The sequence below is a fragment of the Penicillium atrosanguineum genome (assembly GCF_028827265.1).
Source record: "Penicillium atrosanguineum strain IBT 20685 chromosome Unknown utg000004l_segment0_segment0, whole genome shotgun sequence".
Lineage (NCBI taxonomy): Eukaryota > Fungi > Ascomycota > Eurotiomycetes > Eurotiales > Aspergillaceae > Penicillium > Penicillium atrosanguineum.
The window spans coordinates 792,270-806,534 of record NW_026623136.1 but is presented as its reverse complement, the minus strand read 5'-3'; the positions used below and the strand labels follow the sequence as shown (position 1 = coordinate 806,534).

At 50.3% G+C, this 14,265-nt stretch overlaps 5 protein-coding genes across 5 annotated transcripts; 2 read left to right on the top strand and 3 right to left on the bottom strand.

Annotated features, from left to right (window-relative positions):
- Positions 1–235: 235 nt before the first annotated feature.
- Positions 236–3,894, bottom strand: tof1 (putative DNA repair protein (Tof1); the record flags this gene model as incomplete). The annotated part of the gene is made up of 4 exons (XM_056885664.1): positions 236–1,257; positions 1,317–3,464; positions 3,518–3,755; positions 3,808–3,894. The coding sequence occupies 4 exons, from the start codon at positions 3,892–3,894 to the stop codon at positions 236–238; spliced, it is 3,495 nt and encodes a 1,164-aa protein (XP_056741112.1).
- Positions 3,895–4,119: 225 nt separating this feature from the next.
- N7443_005607 (3-hydroxyacyl-CoA dehydrogenase family protein) lies at positions 4,120–5,219 on the top strand (the record flags this gene model as incomplete). The annotated part of the gene is made up of 3 exons (XM_056885663.1): positions 4,120–4,245; positions 4,295–4,394; positions 4,489–5,219. 3 exons carry the CDS (start codon positions 4,120–4,122, stop codon positions 5,217–5,219), a joined length of 957 nt encoding a protein of 318 aa, XP_056741111.1.
- Positions 5,220–7,593: 2,374 nt separating this feature from the next.
- arp6 (actin family protein) lies at positions 7,594–9,176 on the bottom strand (the record flags this gene model as incomplete). Its single annotated transcript, XM_056885662.1, has 4 exons — positions 7,594–7,732; positions 7,794–7,856; positions 7,914–8,613; positions 8,681–9,176. The coding sequence occupies 4 exons, from the start codon at positions 9,174–9,176 to the stop codon at positions 7,594–7,596; spliced, it is 1,398 nt and encodes a 465-aa protein (XP_056741110.1).
- A 369-nt stretch (positions 9,177–9,545) lies between these two features.
- On the top strand, positions 9,546–10,670 carry N7443_005605 (uncharacterized protein; the record flags this gene model as incomplete). Its single annotated transcript, XM_056885661.1, has 1 exon — positions 9,546–10,670. The coding sequence occupies one exon, from the start codon at positions 9,546–9,548 to the stop codon at positions 10,668–10,670; it is 1,125 nt and encodes a 374-aa protein (XP_056741109.1).
- A 211-nt stretch (positions 10,671–10,881) lies between these two features.
- Positions 10,882–13,902, bottom strand: N7443_005604 (uncharacterized protein; the record flags this gene model as incomplete). The annotated part of the gene is made up of 1 exon (XM_056885660.1): positions 10,882–13,902. The coding sequence occupies one exon, from the start codon at positions 13,900–13,902 to the stop codon at positions 10,882–10,884; it is 3,021 nt and encodes a 1,006-aa protein (XP_056741108.1).
- Positions 13,903–14,265: the final 363 nt, after the last annotated feature.

The window sequence follows — 14,265 nt, the reverse complement described above, 5'->3', positions numbered from 1 at the left end:
TTGGGCACATTTCAATGAAACTTAGGTAAGCTTTCAAAAGATGTCTAGATAGATGTCCGGACACACACCGATAAAGATGTAGCTCCCAAGAAAAATTAAGGCTAAGGCAAAATTACGAGTGCAAATATCAGGGGGGTATGCAATATGATCATTATCACTAGGTATCCTTCCTCCATGCCATGTGTACAATCCACAAAACGCCTCATCATAACATCATAAAAACATCATCCGTGCGCTACTCAGAGTCACTCTCAATCACAAACCCGCCTCGCATACGCCGGCGAGATGGGACCATAGGCGTGTCTTCCTCGTCTGCATCAGCTTCCTCAGCTGCCTTTGCCTGTCGATCTCGACTGAAAACAAGGTCATCGTCAAAGTCCATGTCATCCGCTGCAGAGGTGATGGGCGTGTCCTCCTGCGCGTCTCGGCTGATTGAGGGTTCTTGTGGGGAACCGAGTGACTGGGCGTCTAGTTCGGCCATCAGGATGTCACCATCAGCGTCACTGGCTACATCGCTGGAAGATCCAGATCCACGACGCTGTCGCTTAGATTCTGCGGTGGAGGTGCCAGCTCCGCTCTTGCGTTTGCCCTTTTTCTTGCTCTTGACTTGTTCCATGGTACCAGTGAGGAGGGCCTTCTTCACGTTCTCTGCTTGCTTCTTTCGTCGCTCCTCCTCCAGTCGGAAGAACTCGACGTCTGCTTCGGCATCACTCTCTTCGTCACTGGCGTGGATGAAGAGGTCACTCTTGATCTTCGCTTGACGAGCCAGGGCGTTGGAAAGACGTGCCTCGCGACGCTCTTCCAGAGTCTCGTCATCCAGAGGCTCTGTCTCCGCATCGCCCTTTGACTTCTTCGTCTTGCGCTTTTTCTTTAGCTCGTCCAAAGCATTGGCCTTGGAGCGAGGGTTTGGAGGGAAGAGAGGTCCATCAGGAATGTCTTCGCCCTCGGAGTCTGAGCCAAAGTTGGCATCGAGTGTGGTTTGCGCAAGGCTTTGCCGGCCACTACTTGTCTCTCTTTTTCGGAGCAGTTGTCGAGGATCGTCCTCGCCACCCTCGGGCACTGGGTTCAGTAACGACCGGTTTACACTCGACATGGTCTCTCGTAGATCTTTCGAGGATAGAGGTGCGGGAACAAACCATGTAGCACCAGGCACATCCTCCATGCCAACTCGCTCGAACCCGACAAGGCCCATGAGTAGTCGCAGCTTCGCATTTGAGAACATGGCACTCTTGCAAGAATCATCGCAGGGTTTCACAGCTGGGAAGTGGTCAGTTTCATCCATCATACAATCAGAACAGGGTGGTTGAAAGACATACGAATCATAGGATTAGGAGCGCTATAGAACTCCTCATCCGGGTTCTCCTTCTCCTTCTCCGCGCGACGAGCCGCCTCTGAGATCTCCCAGTCTTCTCTTTCAGAAGCTGCCGAGTTTAAAACATCGACAACCCATTTGGCAAGGTCGGCCCGCCCGTCGAGGACGAGCGCACCAACCACAATCCCCACTTTAGCCTCGGGTGTCGCTTCTTCTTTCGTGATAAATTGAAGCTCGGCCGGCGGACGCTTGGAAGTTGAGATTGTTTGTTTTTCATGTCCATACTCGAGGTAGAAGACGGTTGAGTTCATCTTGCTGAAAAGCAACTCGGTGATCAAAGCAGGGCGCTGTTCGATCTTCTTGGTTAATCGGCGAAGGATTTGCCGGACCAATTCCTCCCACTCCCTGAAAACAGATTTGCTAGAGTCCATCGCTCCTGGTCCCTTGATCATTCGGTGAAAGAGGTTGATAATGTCTAAGCGGAAAAGCAGAACAGTCATCTCCTGTTTGAATGCGATACGGTAGAAGTAGCGATGGGCTCTCTTTAGCTGCTCCGTATTCAACTCTTTGTAATAGCTGGTGAAGGTGACAAAGGTGTCCACGCAACTCTGGTTGCAAAACTTGGCAGCAAACCGTTTGAAGTCGAACGAACGCTCTTTGGTAACTTGAGCAGCATCCTCCAAATCCTCATCTTCGGAATTTTGTGCTTCGTCGTCATTGCGTCCTTGTCCAGCGTCTTGTTCTGCCTTCTTCTTCTGCTTGGCCTTACGGCGAGATCGTACCTGCATGTCGGCATTTTCTTTGGAATAACGCTCGAGTAGGCGCAAGAACACATGCACGAGTTCTGTAGCAGCATCTAAGTAGCCGAAGCCTTGATCTTTGTAGCCACGGATGATGGCAATGATCCGATCATGTGTTGTTTCCTCGTAGAAAATGCGGTTTTGAATATTTTCGGCAATTTCTTGGTCCTCTTCAATCGGAGATGCGGTCATTTCTTGGACAGTCAACAAGATTTGGGTGAAGCAACGCATCTGAGCAGTCAGATCCTCCCATTCCTTGTTATCGAAGCTGTTCTGCATGGATCGATTAAGAGAAATGAATGTCTCCTGATTCAAGACTCCAGCAACCAGTCCATAGCTATCTAGTTCAATATCCTTTGCCGATTTCCCATTCTCAGCATGTTTCTTTGCCCGCTGCGTTCGCCGAGCGCGCTCCGCTTCTAGAAACCAGCCGATCGTGTAGAAGAACTGACGCGCATTTATTTCCAAAACTCTCTCGGCTTCGCGTTCAATTGCCTTCCGAAGGTGGGCGAAAAGAGGGTTGAAGCCTGAGTCTAGGAACTCTTCCACGAATGTCCTCAAGTTCTTGGACGCCGGGGTGGATAGATGAGTGGGCATGTTGAAGTTGTTATTCTGGACCACGTCCTCCTTTCGTCGTTGCGGACGAGGCTTGTTCCACTTCTTGCTCTGGTCCATCTTTTGAAGAGTGGTCTGGTCGTTCCTTAAAGTGTCCTGTCCAGAGACAGTCGACACCTTGCCGGCATCATCCCGCTTTACCCAGATCATCGTGCCGAATCTTCCGTGTCGGGTGGGTGCATTCTTAGCATATTCTCGTCGCACAAGGTTTTCCTTTTGCAGAAGATCGCCCAGCTCGTCGGTCCGCTTCGCCTTCCGTTGATCTTCCTCCATGAACAATTTCTCCACATTCACACCCTTGACAAGATGGAAGAGAATCTCAAGCAATACCACATCTTGCATGCTGAAGTCATCACCAACGTTGGAGCACATGGTCAAGATCAGAGCGAAGGCATCTTGTTCCTGGAACGCATTGATCGTGGCCGATCTGGAGGTCTCCTCCTCTTCGCCTTCAGCCGCGAGACGTGCGCTGGTTGATATAATGGCGATGTTTCGGAGGAAGTAGAGCATCAATTTGAGGATTCCTTCGTCTCGTGACTCGCGCTCGGATCTAGGCATCGCCATGCTCGGAAGGGCGATTCGAATGGCGGCACGGAGAAGATTCGATCCGCCATATTTCAAGACGCCACGCTTGTATTGAACTTGCACTTGCTGAATATATGGGGTGTGGCGGTGGTGATTAACAGTCATCTGGCTATGAAACTCCACCGGCCAAGTCAAAGGCACGAGAAGTTCCACTGTGCGGATTAGCATCAGGTTTCCAGAGAAATCAATTGAATCTATCACATACAGCATGCTAGAGCAACACGAGTCATGTGCTTGCTCTTCTGCCCGCTGTTCCACCAGACCGAGAGAATGGGAAGTAGGTCGCCATTCACCAGGTTCGATTCTCCAAGACATCGCGCCACGTCCATTCGATTGTTCTTTTCGTCGTACAATTTCAGCCATCGTTTGATATCGCGTAAACATGCCAGCGCATCGTCACCTAGCATGTATTTGTCGGCATCTTCACCGTTGAAACCTCCGAGCTAGAGATAGTCGCGTCAGTGAGTGCACGTGAGGAACAAGGAGAACACATACAGCAGTCACCAGACTGTACACGTAGCCGCGCACATCAGGATCGACAACCTGGACGTCGTGGCCGAGAGCGACCACCTCCTGCTCCATGGTGGGTTTAGTTGATGACCTCAGATATCGGATCTCGAATCTCGAATCTCAGAATCAAATGTAACTCGAAAGGGAAACGCGTCTCAACGCGTCTCGGCGTTTCGGAGAAACTCACCGCCCGCTTCTGCCGAGAATAGCCGATGACGTCGGACTAACATGTGAATATCTATACAGTTCGGACTTTCTCTTTTCTCCTCTGCACTTACATTGTCCTCAATCGCAGTCATGTTCGCCTCTTCCTTTCGTTCAGTCTGCCGTAATGGCCCCGTGGTGGCCCGCAGCTTCAGCTCTACCGCCGCTACGAGCGCTGCCGAGGTCAAATCGCTGGGTGTGATCGGTGCCGGTCAGATGGTCAGTCGCAAGTTCCATGCACGACATTCGAGGTTCTAACGAAACACAGGGTCTTGGAATCGCTCTCGTTGCTGCACAGAAGGCTCAGATTCCTGTCACTTTGGTCGACAGCAACCAGGCCTCCTTGGATAAGGGACTTAAATTTGCCGGTAATCACAGCCCCTCCTTTGATCCATAGACCTTTTGTCTTTGGAGGTTACGCATATGCCATAGGGCTTGTATTAACCCAATGCTATCCTACAGACAAGCTTCTTGAGAAAGATGTCGCCAAGCAGCGTCTTACCCGAGAAGCCGCCGACGCGGCCCGAGGTCTTCTTATCCCGACGCTGAAGATGGACGACCTATCCTCAGTTGACTTTGTCATTGAAGCCGTCCCCGAAATTATCGATCTCAAGCAGAAGATCTTCAGCAATCTTGCTCACATTGCACCCAAGCATGCCATCCTAGCCACTAACACCTCATCCATCTCTATCACCAAGATTGCGGCTGCTACGACTACCGACCCCACCGACCTGCAGGCTCCATCCCGGGTGATCTCGACTCACTTCATGAACCCTGTCCCCATCCAGAAGGGTGTCGAGATTATCCGGGGCCTGCAGACCTCCCAGGAGACCATGGATACTGCCATTGCCTTTGTCCAGCGCATGGGCAAGGTGGCCTCGGTCTCCGCTGACTCGCCTGGATTCCTGGCTAACCGTATTCTTATGCCGTATATCAACGAGTCGATAATCTGTCTGGAGACTGGTGTTGGTGGCCGCGAGGATATTGATAACATCATGAAGACTGGAACCAATGTTCCCATGGGCCCTCTGGTCTTGGCTGATTTCATTGGCTTGGATACCTGCCTGTCTATTATGAATGTTCTCCACCAGGAGACTGGCGACAGCAAGTATCGTCCTTCTGGTCTGCTGCGTCGGATGGTGGATGCTGGTTGGTTGGGTAAGAAGTCGGGCAAGGGCTTCTACGACTACTGATCGCTGTCATGCCTCGGTATGATGCTGACGAGATACAGTTTACTTTGCGATATACCTTCTGTATGCTACAATCTTAGATCCTATGATTCAATCGATACATAGTCATCCTGGTTCAAATTGCTATCGTGGAAACTATATTCTCCTATTATCTCCATGCTTAACAGCTACCCTCTCAGCTGTTCCTTCCCAGCGCTTTTCGTTGAGAAGATATATCGCAGCTTCCATTCAAAAGCTGCTGTCTTTCATAAAACCGCACTGAGTGCACTGCTGCAGAACCCGCTGTATTAATTACCGAAGGATCCGAGGCCGATGGAGGGTATATTGGTTGAGTCACCGCTGACGGTCGTGCAGAAGCCGCAGTGTTAGAGTTCGTAACCAACAACAATGGCGATCTGGTCGACCTTGGGGACATCGTGGGGCTTTCGGGTCTTATTGTTCTCAGTGTTTCAGGTCTCTCTTCTCGTCCAACTCTAACCTCTTCGGCAGGCATGGTCAGTCTATCAGGTCTTACGAGCCTTCTAGATCGAGACTTAAGAGACCTTGGGAATTGTAGACCTTGTGCTGGAGACTGTTGATTCTGTGATTGTATGGGCGATCTAACAAATGCCAAGTTTCTCAGTCGAGCGCGCTCATTTTCGGCCTCTTGCCTTGCAGCCATTTCCATCGCAGTAGTCATCAATTCGGCATCTTCGATTTCCCGTTGAATACGTTGTGCCTGGCGTACTTGTATTGCTTCTGCCGTATTTCCGCCACGCCGAATCTCATCCTCTTGTCTTTCTGCCATCTCCATCGCAACAACTGTTATGGCGAGGGTTTCGTCTTCTTCAAGTTGATTGACATGGTCCAAGATCTCGGTCGTCTGTCGGCAGTTGCATCCTAGCGGGCCACCGCAAATGTAGCTGATTTCTTATTAATGACGTCCAGATTTGGTTTTCTATATCACTCACCAGAACTCCGCACCACATATACATTTCATATGGTTGCATCCCGTCCTTTTTGATACAATGGCGTGACAGTTGTGGCATCTTTGCCAATGACGATATCGAGCTACCTCTAGTACCGCCTCTAAACCAGGATCCTTGGAACATTCTCGGCTTTCGTGAGCAAGATCCTGACATAGTGAGCAAATCGTTGCCCGACAGTGACAGCATTTTTGTGCCTTTGAACCGGGCTTCAGATAGCGTGGAGGTATCCATTTCCCGCAGGACGTGTGTGGACAATACCACCGTTCGGCTGGTGGAAGTGCATCCTCGGCTGATCGGGATGTGTAGAGCTTCTTCTTTTCGGCCTCCATATTCATTGCAACTCGCTTGGCAGGGATTTCCTGGTTGCAACAGCGGACTGGAAATAGATCTTTGTTCTTCAAGGCTATCTCACCCATTTTTCGAATGCAGCGAGGGCAGTATTTGTGTTGGCAGGGTGCAGTGGTGAGCTTCGTAGATCTAATTTGCTTGTCGCAGGCTATGCAATTTCTGCATCTCTTTAGCAGTTGTAGGCAACTCAATCCAGGAACTCACCCTTTACTCGGTACGATGCTTCTGAAGACACTTTTAAGTCTCTCGCCGAACCCCATTTGGTCATGTTGCGTGTGTGCTGGGCCAGCTCGGCAGATGGTCGCTTTCGAGCTAGGCGATGCGATTCGCTGTTCAGTATCTGCAGCATTGGAGCTTTCTACTTTGTAGACAGATTTTCTGTCAGATACCGGCTTGACTGGCGAGACCAGCCCTGGGTTCAACCTGGTAGGAAGCACTGGTGATAGATACACCAAGGCGGAACAAACGTATGCTGGGAGCATTGAGGCCAATGAAACCGCGGGTCGTTCGTCGCTCATTTCCATTATGTTTACCAGTCTTCAATGTTGATCGTCAATTGAGATTTCATCAATTGATGCTCTCGAGAAATGGCTTTTCGTATATGGAAGTTGCCAACAGATGTCCAAGTGTCTCACAATTGTACTTTACTGAACGACAACGTCCTCGTGCCTGGAATTCAGCTAGTCTGGCCAATGACTATCCTATGACCATTTGATCCCCTGGTATCACTAGATATTTAGGTAAGAACTTTGTTCTCCATCTATGGTTGCTATCACGAAATGAACCGCCCTGTGAATACTTCGGACCTTAAGCGTGTCAGCATCGCGTCATATCGTTGGAATGGTTTTCAAATATTTCAGGCACCGTGTCTGATCTTAGATTATAGTTCAGAACTACTATTGACGAACCAGGAAAAGACTCGGTATAAGCCATGGTACAATGCTAGAAGTCTTCAATAGAACACCACCACCTAAACAAGGGTATCACTATGCCTTCAAGTTCAAGGCTCCCAAACTCCCGAAATGAAAAGGAATTTCCATGACTTTTGCTCAGTCATAGGTCTAGATAGTGCCAGCGAAATGTCGTCCGGCCCATCCAGATCCATGCTCCTGATATTCCTGGCGAGTAATGCTAACTCGACCTAGCTCCTCTCGATTATTGGCAAGGCGGACTCCGCCTAGCCATGTCGAGCGAACGGGACTATTACAAATTAGTCAGAATGCCGTCGTAACAGATTACTCAAGAAATAAAGCCAACTTACTCAGTAGCCCGGTGCACTCTTACAACGCAGTCCGACGAGGCAACCTGGCGCAATTCAGTTTCCCTTTGAGTACAGTTAGTAACGGTATCCGCACATAAGTAGATAACCAGGAAAGCTTACAATCGCTCCATAAAGCCCGGGATAGCAGCATTGCCACCAACAACCAACACATTTGCTAAAAAGGCAGCATGCAATCCAGCCGGCAAGACAGACAAACTGTCGAGAATCATATCCGGAACACCAGCCTGCTTCATACCAATATCACCCGGAGTAAACAAAAGTTCCGGAACAGCAAAGCGCTCATTGCCCAGAACAAGTACATCCTCAGAGAGCACCTCAGCACTCAGCCCAGAAGCCGCACCCTTCTTTTTCTTTGCAAGTAAAAGCGGATCATGGGGTCGCATGAAGCCTTTCTTGCCAGCATTCGGATCAGGAAGCACAAAGTCCACCACCACGCCTTCTTCGGCTTGGAGCTTCCGGTTGCCTTTCCAGGTTCGTTCCATGTCGCCTTTGAAGTTGTTGCTCACGAAACAAACAGCTTCTTTGACTTCGTTCATGATATATGTCTCGTCTACCATGTTGTATTGTCGCATCGAGACGATTTCCTTGAGATAGTTGGTGAGATGTTTTCCACCGATGTCGAGACGGCGGACTCCGCGCTGAAGAGTCTGTCCCTTATAAACCGGAGTCACCGTAGTATGCGAGTATCCCGAATCAACAACTAGGAGACAGTCTGCAGGCAGAATATCGGACTCGGGTTTTCCGGTGAGAGTATCTCCGAATAAACTGTGGATTTCATTCCAAGCGTTGAGCGTCGGTCCTGTGATTTCACCAGAGGTTAGCCCCCCTTGACTTATAAATCTGGTAGAAAAGCACTCCTGCCTTACCTAGACATCTCGCATACCCTCCAAACCCCCATTCCTCCATAACCATCTCATCCGTATTCCGCTGCAACGCCGGCAGCGTATTCGGCCCCTCGGTCAATACCAGTGTAGTTTCCTCCGGCGCCCCAATTCGCAACCCCTTGTTCCGGGCCGTCGCCTTCTCCTCGAAAAAAGATTGCTCCCAAATTTCCCTCTCCGCTTCCCAGTTCACAATATATCCCTTCTCCACCGGTCGTCGAAACGCCACCTCGTTCCAGTCCGTGACGTGTGTTGCGAGCTGCGCGCCAATGACAATTCGATTGTCGCGGGTTTTGACGATTGCATTCGGGATTGAGGTACACGCAGATAGGACGTCGGAGGAGGAGAGGTCGGGCGCATAGCCTGCTTTCATGTTGTATGCGCCATTGTCGAGAATGAATGTCTTTTTGGGCAAATTGCGCGATGTTTTTGGAGCAGCCGCGGCTGCTTTCGCAGGGGCTTTGGCTTTTGTCGTTCCCATGTTTGTAGGATGGTGAATGCCGATGATGCGCGAAGACAGTTGAAGCTCCGGTGTTTGTTAAGTTTGGTTTATATGAGCGCCTCAGGCCACATTCGGAATTTACTTCAGAGTCATCTTCTTGACTTATTCTGAATTTATTTACGTACTAACTGAATACGAGAAACGAATGAGAACATCCTAGACATTATATCATCGAAACTTACAAATAAAATTGAAAGAAAGAATCCTTCGCGTCATAAAAAACACAACCCAAAGTGGCCCCGCAGAACCCTAATCAGCCCCGCGGACTTTTATGTCTCTGCGCCCAAAATTTCTCCCAGCTCTCCAACTCTCGAAACAACCATCGTGGCCGCGCCACACCCCCTCAAGATGTCTAAACAACTCGCCACCCTCCTGGCAACAACCCTCGCCCTAATCGATCAATTCCAAGAAACCGTCTCGTCATCCGCCCGCGCCGAGCAACCCTCTTCCAAAGATGCCCAGGCCCTACCCCTCCTCTCCGCCTCGTCTGCCACACTTAAAGCACAGGTGACGAAGCTATCGCTTCTGACAATTACCTCGCCTTTCACCCACTCGGCTGTGGCCGGTGTATTGCGCGCTTGCAATGACTCCGTCCTCCCTTCGTTGGTTACGGCTGCTATGCTCGTGACGCCGGCTGATTATACAAAGGCGTTCCAGGCGGAGGTTTGTCTGCTTGTGCGCGCGGCGCTAAGTGAGTTTAGGGTACTTGTTGTGCTTGTTAAGGATGTGCTCGAGAAGAAGGAGAAAGAGAAGGGGGAGGATCCGAAGAAGAAGGAGGGGGAGCTGGTGAAGAGTGAGAAGGAGGCTGTTACGCGCGCTACGGGGCGCGTGTGGGACTCTTGTGATGCTGTTACGGAGGTTGCGACGAAGGGTGTCGTGGGTTTTGTTATGCATCGTGTTGAGCAGTGGAGGGATCTTGTTAGGGATGCCGTGCAGGAGATTGAGGAATGGGATCCGGAGGAAGATGATGATTTCTTTGAGGATTTGATGGGGGAGGAGGATAAGGAGGATGACGACGAAGATGACGATGACGATGACGATGACGAAGATGATGAAGAGGAGACTGCTGCGCTGAAGGAGCAGAAGAAGAATACTCTTCGATTCCTCAAGCCTATTGCTCAGATTTACCCTTCTATCGCTACCAATCGGTTGAAGAATGCCGGGAAGGCGCCTTTATCTTCAGCTGGCGGTGTCGCCAAGTTGGAGGCGCTGATGTTGAATCTGCAAAGTATACCTGAGCAGGTTGACGAGGCGGCAGGAGCCTTGTATGAGGCCAACATGGCCAAGGCTGCGAAGTTCCTGAAAAAGACCCAGAAGCATGCAGCACAAGCTGTTGAATCGGTTGCCTCGCCATGGAACGACGTTGCGGCCGGGGACAAACGAGTGACGGACAAGTTCTCGATCTGGTCGAGTGCATGGTTTAAGGTCATGGATGAAGTGAGCAAGCCGATCGATGCAGCTGCAACTGCATGAATCAAAATAAAGACGTACATAGAATGAAAGCATAGCATATTCAGAACGAAGACTTGTCAGAATGGTGGACCAAGATCGTAGAATACATTTGATAGGTTATATATACAGGGATGAAACGAAGAAAAATATTATACACGGAACACCATCGCATATATAGTGGTTCTCCCGAAAGTGTAGATCTCTTGACATGGGCTGAATCTGCCCAGTCAGATTAATAGTCCTCAGCCTGAGCCTTTTCACGCTCCCATTCGGGCAGGTCATTCTCGCGAATATGCTTTAACAAAAACTCCAGAACTTCATCGGTCCCCTTGGCGACGATCTGCCATCGAGGAACCCGGAAACGGTTGCCTGCAACCTCAAAGCGTCTCAAAGCCGTTCCATTGCCCCAGTTTCGAGGGTTGCGCTCAGAACCAAGAAGTCCGATCTTGGGTGGTAAATAGTCAATATTGTTGTTGCTGACATCTAAAACCTGGAGTCCCTGCACTGCCTCGAATTCCAGGCTTTCAAATTGGTTGTCGGAGGCGAGTAAGGTTTTAAGTCCTGGGAAAGTCTCACGGATATGCGGCAGGGCTCCCTTCAGGCGGTTGTTGGCCACATCGAGTAAATTGAGCGACGGGGCTTGGAGATTGTTCAAAAGGGAGTCCAGCGAGGTAAGACCAGCGGCACTCAAGTTGAGTGTCTGTAATCTTGGAAGCTCAAGCGATGAAGACATGAGCTTAGAGCTGTCCAAAGGATTATATGAAAGATCGAGATCAACCAAGCCCTGGGCGAGCATCCCCAGTGCCAAGGTGGGGAAGCATGGCAATTCGTTATGCTGCAAATAAAGGCAGCGAACATCGTCTGTGCTTATCAATTCCAAACTTTCAGTGCCCAGTTCTGTGAGATCCGAATATGATCTATCGATGATGCCTCCAGGCTTGATCTTCCACGCATTTTCCAATTCTGGGGTTTCTGGTGCGAGGGTAAACTGAGTCGCAACCGACCCCTCATCATCGGTGTCCTGGGGTTCAGGTTCACATTTGTTTCGGAGGCGCTGTATAATTTCTTCCGGTCCCATGCTCAAAAGCTTGCGGTCACGAAGCGGATTGTTGCCGACCTTGAAAGATGAAAGGCTTGCCATGAGCCCGATCTTTTCATCTAACTGAGCAAAATTGTTCGCAGTAAAGTCAACACTCTTGAGGCTCTTGAGTTTCACGAATCCTTCCGGGAGCTGAGTAAGACGATTGTCTTCTGCTGACAAGACCAGGAGCGATTGCCATGAAGAGACACAGGGTAGACGTTTCATGCGATTCACGCCCATATAAAGGTTCTGGAGGCTGGGCAGGACAAGCGCCTCGTTGGCTGCAAAAATTTTCAGGGAGTTACCAGCAATATTCAGAGACTGCAGAGTCTCCAGGCGATCCACAGACTCCGGTATCAGTGTCCCCTGTAGCGAATTTTTGGGAGCATTAAGGGTTCGCAGCGGGAGTTTGCTCAACGCTTCAAAAGGCAAAGATGTCAACTGATTCCCACCAACGTCCAACGTCTTGAGACTAGTTAATTCTTTCAATTCCTCGGGCAGCGATGTGAGGTCATTGCCACGCAGATCAAGGGACTCCAGCTGGCTGAGACGGCCGATCTCCGAAAAGAATGGCCCACTCAGTTGGTTATTGGCCAACTTCAAATCCGTGAGAGACGCTATCTCCAAGACGACGTGGAGCTTGTCCATGCTCATGGTATTGTTGGACAGATTCAAGAAGCGTAACTGGTGTAGTCGTCGAATACCCATTGGGACAGACTTCAGCAGATTTCCATGAAGATCAAGGGATTCCAAAGCGCCAAATTGAGGGCCTCGCTCCTCGCTGTCCGGATCGAGGTCCATGAGGTCGATGTCAGGAAATGTGGCATCCGCCACCTCTTGCAGCTCATTATCCGCGGCAATAAACTTGACCAGATCTACATTCTCGAACCAATTTTTTGCGTCGGGATCGAATACATACATATCGATCACCTCTTTCGGGATTTCTTTCAAAGAAAGGGCTGCAACGTTCAAGATACCCGATTTGCGTGCGCTCTCCACGCGCTTCCTAAGCACAGAAGTATCTGAGCCCTTGGGAAGCTGATTAAACGGATCTTCGCTATCGATACCGTCCACCGGGTCAATAGCCTTCACCTGAGGTGCTGCCTCTGTCTTTTCTTTCGATGCCGCCGCCTTTCGAGCAGCCTTTGCCTTGGCAATGGTGTCGCGAAGAGCGTTTGATGATTTGGAAACTTTCCTCATTTCGCTTTCCGCTTGTTGTTCAGGGGAAAGCTCATCTTGCAAAGATGCAGCAGACACATATCGTGAGGGATTTCGTGGAGCTGCTGAGGGAGACCTTGCTGAGGATGGTGAGTCTGTCTGAGGTTTTCTCGTCTTGCGTACTTGGAGTGGTCGTTCCGGAGGGCCCATGTCTGACAACGTGGGTTTTGACAACACCTTTCCTGGAGAAGAACGAGCGGGTGAGGATTTAGCGGGCGCTTTTAGCATGCTCGTTCTGCCTGGAATCGTCTTTTTTGGCGTGACACTGGAATCGGAGCCACTATTTCCAATTGCAATACTTTGTCTCGACGACGGCAACTTCAGTCTCGTGGGGGTTCCACTGGTATCCGGAACAGTGTTCGTTGGCAAAGATGAAACAGACGCTACCGACATGCGAGATTGGGACGGAAGGCGAAGTTTGGGTACAGGCTGTGCTAAGAAGTCGCTGGCCTGTCCAGAGGATGACCGCGACGGCGATCGCGAATAAGAGGACACGTTTGATGTTGTCCTCGACGGAGAACGGATTGGGCTGGTGCCATTGAAAAAGCTTGACTGTCTCACTGAAGCCGGCGAGGGTGGAATACTTGAGAGTGTCTCGATTGTTCGATCCGATAGAGAACGACCACGGGCTTCGTCATCTTCTTCCTCCACTGGAGTCACGTCGTCTGAGATCTGTATTTGGCTTATTTGGCTTTCGAGCTCATCTTGCGTCGGCAAGTCTTTGCGGATGACTTTCGCCGGGGTTGAATAGCGCGGAGTGGGCTTCTTGAGGAGGGACTCGCGGGACGGTCTTCGCAGTCGGCTATGGTCCAAACCAGGATCCGCCTGCAGCCGGTCTCGGGATGGTGATGGTCGGAGAGTTCTTGATGCTGTTGAGCTTGGCAGGGGTAATCTCGAAGTCGGTCGCGGGAGACCACTCGCAGGGCGAGCTGCGGTTCTGGGCTGACCGTCCATTCTGGCGGGGGTTGAGGGGACGGAGTTATGGTATGGACGCCACACGTCAGAGAAGAATCATGTCCGGACTAGAAGAATGCAGGGTGGGGAAGCACAAATGATCGGAGTATCCCACGTTCCAGAAGCCAAATCGGGAAGCTAGAGAAGCCAGAGAAGCCAGAGAAGCCAGAGAGACCAGAGGACGGAGTAGAAGCCAAAGATTGTTTACATTTGACGCGATAGTGGCCTAAGGCAACAATCCCATACGGTTCTTTCGATTTCCTCTATGCCATTTTCCATGTTTCATAATCTATTTTCTGTACCTTGCATATCTATTCCATGTTTTTGAGTCTAGTGAAAATAAGATACTAGCGTCAAGGAGGA